Source organism: Amia ocellicauda, chromosome 11 (assembly GCF_036373705.1).
Source record: "Amia ocellicauda isolate fAmiCal2 chromosome 11, fAmiCal2.hap1, whole genome shotgun sequence".
NCBI lineage: Eukaryota > Metazoa > Chordata > Actinopteri > Amiiformes > Amiidae > Amia > Amia ocellicauda.
The window spans coordinates 28,113,928-28,125,006 of NC_089860.1; the positions used below are offsets into that span (position 1 = coordinate 28,113,928).

At 40.5% G+C, this 11,079-nt stretch overlaps 1 protein-coding gene across 1 annotated transcript; it reads right to left on the bottom strand.

Annotated features, from left to right (window-relative positions):
- Nucleotides 1-3,668: 3,668 nt before the first annotated feature.
- gja4 (gap junction protein alpha 4) lies at nucleotides 3,669-10,845 on the bottom strand. The gene is made up of 2 exons (XM_066717251.1): nucleotides 10,712-10,845; nucleotides 3,669-6,034 (listed from the first exon to the last, which is right to left on the bottom strand). The coding sequence occupies exon 2, from the start codon at nucleotides 6,026-6,028 to the stop codon at nucleotides 4,931-4,933; it is 1,098 nt and encodes a 365-aa protein (XP_066573348.1). The 5' UTR covers nucleotides 6,029-6,034; nucleotides 10,712-10,845; the 3' UTR covers nucleotides 3,669-4,930.
- Nucleotides 10,846-11,079: the final 234 nt, after the last annotated feature.

Below are 11,079 nucleotides of genomic sequence, written 5' to 3' on the forward strand. Positions count from 1 at the left end.
AGATCAAGGAGGATGAGGACTGATGAGAGGGAGGCTGCCCGAGCACAGCTGAGGGAGTCAGCCAGGAGAGCAGTCTCAGTGAAGTGAGCTGTCAGGAAGCCAGATTGCAGAGGATCCAGGAGTGAGTGATGGCAAAGAAATGCATTATGAGAGCTGATGGTGGACAGCACGCTCAATGGTCTTAGAGAGGAAGGGGAGTAGGGAGACTGTACGGTAATTCTGAGTAGAGGTGGGGTCAAGGGTAGGTTTCTTGAGGAGTGGGATGACAGCAGCTTGTTTAAATGCAGAGGGGAAACAGCCAAAGAGGAGTGAGGAGTTGAGGAGGGAGGAGATGAAGGGGAGTAGATCAGGAGCAGTCGCTTGGAGGAGGCAAGTAGGGAGAGGGTCCAGGGCACACGTTGTAGGTTTGTGACCTAGGAGGAGAGAGGAAAGCTCAGAGTCCGAGAGAGGTGAGAATGAAGAACAGGAAGCTTGGTCGTTGGGAGGTTTGGGTGTGATGGGAGAGGAGGGGGGACTGTTGAAGTGCCTGCGGATGTCTGCAATCTTGGAGGAGAAGAAGCAGGTAAAATCATCTGCAGTGAGAGATGAGGGAGGAGGAGGGGGATGGGGGTGAAGAGGGAGGAGAAGGTGGAATAGAGTTTGCAGTGGTTGTTGACAATGGATTCAAAGAGTGATTGGAAGTAAGACTTCTTGGCTGAGGTGAGTGAGGAAGAGAATACGGACAGTAGAGAGCGGTAGAGTTCGAGGGCAGCTGGGAGTTTGGACCTCTTCCACTTCTGTTCAGCGGCATGCAGACTGGATCGGGTTGAGTGAAAACAGAAGAAATCCAAGGTTGAGGAGGGGAGGGACAGACGTGAGAGGACAGAGAGAAGGGAGGAGGTGAGGGAGGAGAACAAAGAGGAGGTAGCACAGTTGACAGACAGATGGGAAAGGAGTGGCTGAGTTCTCAGGGGAGATCCATGTCTCAGTGAGAGCGAGGAAATCCAGAGAGTGGAGGGAGGTGAAGGTGGAGATGAAGTCAGCCTTGTTGGAAGCTGAGTGGCAGTTCCACAGGCCTCCAGAGAGTATAGTAGAGGGGAGGGAGGAGGAGGGGATAGGCAGGGAAATGAGGTTAGAGGGATTAGGGAGGCAATGGCATGCAGGTGCACGGCGAGAGGAAGGAGAGAGCAGGAATGGAATTGGAGAGATTGTCATGGCTGCCTGCTGTTGCTGTGTGGCATCTCCTCACAGTCTTCTCATCGCTGGAGTCCCACAGCTAGAGTCCCTGCCCTTTGGAGATGGGGCCCTTTTGAGTCCCACAGCTAGTATCCCTGTCTTTTGGAGATGGGGCCCTTCGGAAGGGGGGCACTGAAAGCTGCTGGCGCTGACTGCTGGCACAGAGGTCCAGGGGGCTGTTAAATACTCCACCTGTAGCTAATTAGGAGGGTATACACCTGTGTTGCGTTGAATGATACAAGGCTGGCGCAATCCCTCCCAAGCAGGACTGCTAATAGCACAATTAATGGCCGCTTTAGATCTGAATACAGACAAGGGCAGTGCCGGACACATGCAGTTACACAGTGGCACCTCTTTACAGATACCAGCCTTGAGTCCTGGCAGGGCTGGAACTCACGCCAATGCCAAGACAAGTGAGGGGGGTGATAAATAATTTAAGCCTACAATGTAACCACTTCTGATTTACAGAAACTGTGTGTCGATCTATGGACAAAATTACTCGCTAATTAACTAACAAACAGTCGCTGCCATTACTACAATACAGGTGCAATTTATACTATATATATATATATATAACTCTTAGCTAAACAAGTAACCACATAAAAAATTGATGTATCTCTTAACTAAACTAGTAAACACAAGAAAAAACAATACTTAGCCCAGCTTAGCTGATTGTCTTCTCAATTTTATGTTCTTTCAGAGTAAGGTTGTAGTTTGATTAACTAATTTAATCAAATAATTTATAATGAAAGTACTTAACAATTGCTATTAATTGTCCACAATACACTCCAAAGCACTTAATTGTACTTCAAACAATGATGCCAACAAGTCCAGTTTTTCCATTCTCATTGATGATGATGTTGATGTGCAATTGATTGTGCATATTCATAACAATCTTCAGTTGTGTGTAGAAGAAAAATGCAATCAACAACAAATTCAAACAAAACAAACTTGCATGAATGTGTAAGGAATCAGAACTGTCTGGAAGCAGGAGTGAAAGTCAATCAACAATAATTTATTAAGTGCAATTCTACAGAATTAAAAAATAATAATGAGTTAAGCAAATGCATACAAAGTCTACACTACTGGGAAATGCATTTAAAACAATTCTCAAAGAAGCCTCTTTTCAGTACACTGTATTCACATTCCTGAAGAAGTTTTCTGTGCATATAATAATGCCCCTCTTTCCCTCGGGAACCAGATAAATCAATATCTCCTATTTTCCCTCTGGAGCCAGAGAAACCAAGGAAAAGCATAATACACACCATAGATATTTTGTAATAATACCACGTGAGCCTAGAGGCTGTGACGCTGTGACTGAGTAACATTTAACCTTTCTGAAAAAGAAAAGGGAGACGGCACACAACAAGCCATTTTAACCCTATCAAATATAGAACTCCCTACAAATGTGTTCACTTATTTTTGTATTCATTCATTTTTGGTCAGAAATAAAAATGTATTTTGTATACGAATTTATATATACGAACAGATCTCAGTAAGCCTTATGTCTAGCCTTTAAACAATGGGCCAGTTTGCTTCTGAGGTCAAGTAAATAGTATCATGATTCATTTTAAGGAAACATGGAAAGTAAGTTCATCACCTTCAAAGACAATCCTAGATGACAGCTATAAGCCGGATACACTGATCATGACTAATATTATGTGCTGAAAATTTGCTTTAGCAAGTGTATCTATACTCCTTTGTATGTGAGCAGGAAATCAAAAGGTTGTTTGTTATCCAGCTGTTCAGACACCTTTCTATCACAGCTTAACCTTGTACTGGCACAGGACTCGGTTTAAATCCCTTTTAATAACACTGACAGCAAACACACAGCATGTAATACAATAGAAGCTCATGGCAAGCACAGTACTGGCTGCTGGGATTGTTTATTGTTGTGGAACTCATAGTTAAAAGTAAGCTCTTAGGAAGAAAGGAAGTCCACCCATCACAAAGACAGGAATACACTTCATGAGGCAGAAGTCATAAAACAGACTTTGTGGAGTTCGATATTCCGGACAAGTGTTGAAAAGGTTTGTCTTGTTCACAGCTCCCTTGATTTAGTACCCAAAGTTAAAATTCCCCTTGTTCTGTGTGTTTAATTCTGAAAGTCTAATAATACATTTGTCCCAAAAAGACCCACCTAGAAACAAGACAATCGCCCATTTCCTGTGTCCAACAATTATTTTTTGACACACAGTTTCAAAATTGCTGGAAATTACGGAAATGTTCAGGAATCAGAGAGAATGGTAGCTAAATCTGAGGATAAAATATGGAGGATAAAATAACCACTCCTACTCCATTTCAACTTTGTGTTGTACTTTAAATAAAGGATACACAGTTTCCCATTAAGAACTTTGTTGTATTCTCCCTAGTAGTTTATAATTAATCTAATTTCTGTTTAAACACACACACACACACACACATATATATATATATATATATATATATATATATATATATATATATATATATATATATATATATATATATATATATATAAGAGGGAAAGACGGAGGAAGAGAGAGATTCATTAAAGTTTGACTACCTCAGCTGTGGCCTGTTATTAGTTCTTATTTCAGTCAGCAGGGAAATTCAGTATTTGTTTTTAACCTTCCCAGTATAATTGTAATGATTCAGGTAGCTGAGTGGGTTTAGGAAGTGACTATGAATGTGATTCAGCTATTCTCCACTGGCTTCCAGTGTCTCTCAACAAATGAAAGGTGGGAAGTACGCATTATATTTTTAAACTAACAGCTGCTAAAGGGAAACGATTCATGGTGTCTGCACTTTCCTATTGCACTTTTAACTGGATAAAGATCTGAGGTGGAAAGAAATCCAGATGACCCTTTAACTTCCTCAAGGACTGGAGTTACATATCCCTGATATAAGTAGTACAATTTGCAAACAGTGCCATACTGTTCTTTGTTTATCATTATCCTGATTTCAATAAATGATGAGGCCCTGATAAATTTAATTTGAACATGATTTTTTAAATTGCCTACCAGCTATTATTTTTGGCGTGTTGCCATGGAAAAATTCACATTAATTCCTGAAATTGACAATGCTTCCTTAACCTCAGCGATCTGAACAAGTTATTTATTTAAAGTCACAAGTGAATATACCTGCACAATCAAAAAGCTTTAAAATTCAAACCTGAGCTAAACATTTCACAAAATCAAAAAAATAATATAAAAAGTAATTTATTTAATGTTGCCCCTTTGAATGCCCATGTCACTAAACATAAGGCACATAATTAAATGTATATTCTACATCTGTCATTTCTTTTCACAATATAGACTGAAAATAATCCTTTTTGTACCATGATTGAAAACCTTCACTTTGATGAAATGCCCTGTGTGCTGTCCATGCATCACATTTAATCATTAGTTAATCTCTATTTTTAGGTACACTATAGGTACACCATAGTACCAAAGAAGATATTATGAGCACAAGTCTTTACCCTTTCACTGTTTTTTGCACTGCACAGACTGCCCCCTGTCATCCATAGTGACACACAGTCATACACTACTGCATGGCTGGATCTGTCAAGTGTCCTTTTCGCACATCCAGGACAATTTCTATTCATGGCCAGCAGAGCCTGCCTGACCTGAGATTTCCCCAGACATGAGTCAGTTCTGATGCTGGGTCTTTTCCCCTCACTGGGGAGGAAGACATTCACATTTGTGAATATGGCAGTTCTACAGACCCTCAGGCCTTAGATGTAGTGACCCTTATTTGACCTGTCACTTTTGGAGCTCTTGCTTCTAGACCTCTTCTCTGAGGACTTGGAAGATCTATGGGGAGATGGCATCACTGCCCCGACACAGCTGTAGTTAGAGAGAGGATCTGGGATGGGGTCTGCTTTGGCTGGCCAGTCTACAGACCCAGTCTGCAGCAGTCCATAGTTGTTGCATGGTTCATGAAAGGGTTGGTTGTCAGAATGATTATTTCTCAAGGGCAAATATAGGTAACTCTTCTCTGGGTAGGAGGGGCAGGGTTCTGCTGGGGAGCACACCTTGGATGTCATGGCTATGCCCATCAGTCTCTCCTCCTTAAACTGGTATTTTTTCTGTAGTTTATGTGTGATGGCCAAGTGCAGTAGGTAGAACAGCTCCACTATGTTCAGGATCACAGAAACTGCTGCAATCACCTGCATGTAGATGGTGAAAATTGTCTTCTCGGTGGGACGCGAGACAAAGCAGTCCACCATTTGGGGGCAGGGGAACCGGTGGCACACTTGGCGCGCAGCAATAGTAAAGCCGTATAAGTACCACATTCCCAACATAAACCCAATCTCTAGCATGACTTTTAAAATGATGCTCAAAGCATACGCAGCAAGCAAAGTGCCCTTCAGCTTGGGGGACTCCAGAACCACCTTTCCCCCTTGGCTGCATTTGTGCTGCCCCTTTTCTGCTTTTTCTTCCTCCTGCTGTACTGCCACACCACTTGGCTCTTGCCCCTGCTCCTGCCCTTGTTCCTGCTGCAGCTCTTTCTTTCTGTCGTGGCTGGCACGGATGGCCACATAGCCAAAGTAGAAAATGCTGGGCGCAGAGACGAAGATGACCTGCAGCACAAAGAAGCGGAAGTGGGAGATTGGGAAGGAGAGGTCGTAGCAGACGGACTCACAACCCGGCTGCAGGGTGTTGCACGTGAAGTCGGATTGTTCATCATCCCAGGCCGATTCGGCTGCCGTGCCCAGCACCAGTACGCGGAACAGAAACAGCACGGTCAGCCACACCTTCCCCACGGTGGTCGAGTACTCCTGTCCCTCCTCCAGGAAGTGCTCCAGGAAAGTCCAGTCCGCCTTGGACATCCTTCACTGCAAGACACACAGAGTCAGCTCACCTGAACTGTGTACACACACCTGTGTCTCTATCTGCTGCCTATTTAGGATGCCTTATATAATTTTCTGTTATTATTGTTTTGAATACTGTATATATAAGCCTGTTTTATAATATTACATTTATTTCAAGATCATATTTCCATATAAATATAACATACTGATACACTCACCTAAAGGATTATTAGGAACACCTGTTCAATTTCTCATTAATGCAATTATCTAACCAACCAATCACATGGCAGTTGCTTCAATGCATTTAGGGGTGTGGTCCTGGTCAAGACAATCTCCTGAACTCCAAACTGAATGTCTGAATGGGAAAGAAAGGTGATTTAAGAAATTTTGAGCGTGGCATGGTTGTTGGTGCCAGACGGGCCGGTCTGAGTATTTCACAATCTGCTCAGTTACTGGGATTTTCACGCACAACCATTTCTAGGGTTTACAAAGAATGGTGTGAAAATGGAAAAACATCCAGTATGCGGCAGTCCTGTGGGCGAAAATGCCTTGTTGATGCTAGAGGTCAGAGGAGAATGGGCCGACTGATTCAAGCTGATAGAAGAGCAACTTTGACTGAAATAACCACTCGTTACAACCGAGGTATGCAGCAAAGCATTTGTGAAGCCACAACACGTACAACCTTGAGGCGGATGGGCTACAACAGCAGAAGACCCCACCGGGTACCACTCATCTCCACTACAAATAGGAAAAAGAGGCTACAATTTGCACAAGCTCACCAAAATTGGACAGTTGAAGACTGGAAAAATGTTGCCTGGTCTGATGAGTCTCGATTTCTGTTGAGACATTCAGATGGTAGAGTCAGAATTTGGCGTAAACAGAATGAGAACATGGATCCATCATGCCTTGTTACCACTGTGCAGGCTGGTGGTGGTGGTGTAATGGTGTGGGGGATGTTTTCTTGGCACACTTTAGGCCCCTTAGTGCCAATTGGGCATCGTTTAAATGCCACGGCCTACCTGAGCATTGTTTCTGACCATGTCCATCCCTTTATGACCACCATGTACCCATCCTCTGATGGCTACTTCCAGCAGGATAATGCACCATGTCACAAAGGTTGAATCATTTCAAATTGGTTTCTTGAACATGACAATGAGTTCACTGTACTAAACTGGCCCCCACAGTCACCAGATCTCAACCCAATAGAGCATCTTTGGGATGTGGTGGAACGGGAGCTTCGTGCCCTGGATGTGCATCCCACAAATCTCCATCAACTGCAAGATGCCATCCTATCAATATGGGCCAACATTTCTAAAAAATGCTTTCAGCACCTTGTTGAATCAATGCCATGTAGAATTAAGGCAGTTCAGAAGGCGAAAGGGGGTCAAACACAGTATTAGTATGGTGTTCCTAATAATCCTTTAGGTGAGTGTATATAACATAAAGCTACACATGCACACAAAGAAACCCCACAAATTCTGGAACAAAAACAACATTAACAACAAACAGCAACAAACACACACATACTAAACAGGCGTGACGTGGAAAAAATAAGCTGTAGATCAAGTGGAAACATCTTGGGAGGCCTTCATCCAGCAGTGGATCCATGTGGGCTGATAGTGATGTTTATAATATATTTGTACTTATTTTATTGCCTGCTGTTACACATCTGTTACTACCAATGTAATGTAAATTATATAACATCATTGCATTGCTTTTGTAGTTATTAACACAGAAAGTGTTTTTCACTGGAGCACAGAAAAAACATTATGTTCTAAACAACAAGAATATATATATATATATATATATATATATATATATATATATATATATATATATATATATACACAGTGAGGGAAAAAAGTATTTGATCCCCTGCTGATTTTGTACATTTGCCCACTGACAAAGAAATAATCAGTCTATAATTTTAATGGTAGGTGTATTTTAACAGCGAGAGACAGAATAACAACAAAAAAATCCAGAAAAACGCATTTCAAAAAAGTTATAAATTGATTTGCATGTTAAGGAGGGAAATAAGTATTTGATCCCCTATCAATCAGCAAGATTTCTGGCTCCCAGGTGTCTTTTATACAGGTAACGAGCTGAGATTAGGAGCACTCTCTTAAAGGGATCTCAGCTCGTTACCTGTATAAAAGACACCTGTCCACAGAAGCAATCAATCAATCAGATTCCAATCTCTCCACCATGGCCAAGACCAAAGAGCTGTCCAAGGATGTCAGGGACAAGATTGTAGACCTACACAAGGCTGGAATGGGCTACAAGACCATCGCCAAGCAGCTTGGTGAGAAGGTGACAACAGTTGGTGCGATTATTTGCAAATCGAAGAAACACAAAATAACTGTCAGTCTCCCTCGGTCTGGGGCTCCATGCAAGATCTCACCTCGTGGACTTTCAATGATCATGAGAACGGTGAGGAATCAGCCCAGAACTACATGGGAGGATCTTGTTAATGATCTCAAGGCAGCTGGAACCATAGTCACCAATAAAACAATTGGTAACACACTACGCCGTGAAGGACTGAAATCCTGCAGCGCCCGCAAGGTCCCCCTGCTTAAGAAAGCACATGTACAGGCCCGTCTGAAGTTTGCCAATGAACATCTGAATGATTCAGAGGAGAACTGGGTGAAAGTGTTGTGGTCAGATGAGACCAAAATCGAGTTCTTTGGCATCAACTCAACTTGCCGTGTTTGGAGGAGGAGGAATGACCCCAAGAACACCATCCCCACCGTCAAACATGGAGGTGGAGACATTATGCTTTGGGGTGTTTTTCTGCTAAGAGGATAGGACAACTGCACCGCATCAAAGGGACGATGGACGGGGCCATGTACCGTCAAATCTTGGGTGAAAACCTCTTTCCCTCAGCCAGGGCATTGAAAATGGGTCATGGATGGGTATTCCAGCATGACAATGACCCAAAACACACAGCCAAGGCAACAAAGGAGTGGCTCAAGAAGAAGCACATTAAGGTCCTGGAGTGGCCTAGCCAGTCTCCAGACCTTAATCCCATAGAAAATCTGTGGAGGGAGCTGAAGGTTCGAGTTGCCAAACGTCAGCCTCGAAACCTTAATGACTTGGAGAGCATCTGCAAAGAGGAGTGGGACAAAATCCCTCCTGAGATGTGTGCAAACCTGGTGGCCAACTACAAGAAACGTCTGACCTCTGTGATTGCCAACAAGGGTTTTGCCACCAAGTACTAAGTCGAAGGGGTCAAATACTTATTTCCCTCATTAACATGCAAATCAATTTATAACTTTTTTGAAATGCGTTTTTCTGGATTTTTTTGTTGTTATTCTGTCTCTCACTGTTAAAATACACCTACCATTAAAATTATAGACTGATCATTTCTTTGTCAGTGGGCAAACGTACAAAATCAGCAGGGGATCAAATACTTTTTTCCCTCACTGTATATATATATATAATAATATTTTACAACAAAGACAAAGTCCTCAGAGCTCTATAATTTAATAAAATGAAATTGATTCTTGATTGGTGATCCTTGCATTTAGTTTCAGATTTCTCATGTTTATTAAATTATCCTGTGTGTCATTAAGACTTAAAATATAATGTAACAAACCACCATGACAAATTTGTCTATATGATCTATAAACTCTGAACAGTAAATGGACTTTGATATATTATTATTTGTTTTATAATAATTATGAATAATAATAATAATAATAATAATAATAATAATAATAATAATAATAATAATAATAATAATAATAATAATTGAGTGATATTCACATACACTGACTATATAAATAGTACAGTACAGTATAGTATAGCATAGTATAGTATATGAACTACATCTATATGAAGTCATTTATGGATTAAGAAAAACTATTCTAAACTATACTGTTCTATTCTATTCTAGTTTATTCTATTATAAAATATTCATTACAATATTAATGTTTAATTTTAAATCAGTTTTTCAGGAACTTATCTGAAGCTACTTAAAAGGCACTTGGCACTTGTCTCTTAGAAATCCCTGTACAATGTCCACGTATTGTAAATGCGAAAATACATAATGCGAACATAACATAATAAATCACAGCTAACGCTCAATTAAAGACGACAAACAGACAAGGATGACAGCGATACTTATCAAAATTAACGAAATCCATATATTTGTGTGGGTGTAGCAGTTACTGTATTGTAGGCACTGCGCTTTTACTTACCTGCACCTAGATTGTTTCGTTATTTTTTAAATACAAGTTTGAGTTTCTCAAATATGTATTTACATATTCACAAAGGTTTTAAATCGTGTTAAATTTACCAGCCTACACAATATTACCAAAATACAAAAAACAAATGCATATTATTTACCTTAAGACTTCCATAACGTACATATTAACACTTTACGATTTATATGACCTCCACACTTCGGTATTATTATTTTTATTATGATTTACTCATTTGTGTATGTATTTATTTAATATTTGACTCTCATAACGAAAAACAGGTGTTGCCCCTTTTCCATTTAAGGAAAATCCTACATAGCTGACAGGTTCACCAGAAACCAGCAAATCTATATTAACTTGTTTGTTATTTTACTTATAAAATGTAATATCTTACTTGTTTCACCTTTGTCCTTATTGCTTATTATCGATGTATTTATTTGTATTATTACTACTGCTACTACTACTAATAATAATAATATAAACATTTTTAATAACATACCTGTTTATTTTAAGTGTAGAGCCTATAATCCAATATTAAGATGATCAGGTGCCAGATATTCCAAAATTCACCACAGAGCTGAACAGATCCAAAACTGATCCAAGTGGTTTCACTTCAATTCTGATATTTGGAATATACCAGGGAGAGAGGAAAAAAACATTCTTGTTTCCCAGGCTATTTAATGCAACTCCCACAGGAAATCGGTTCAGGAAAGGGAATGGATGAGGTCAAAATACTTTTTTCTTTTCCTTTTTTGGCGTCAGTCCACACTCACAACAACAAATTATTAAGGTCACATGTTCCACTATGTTATTTAAAGTGAAAAGCCATCATAAGTTAAATATAGACTAGCATATTTGGCTTACAGT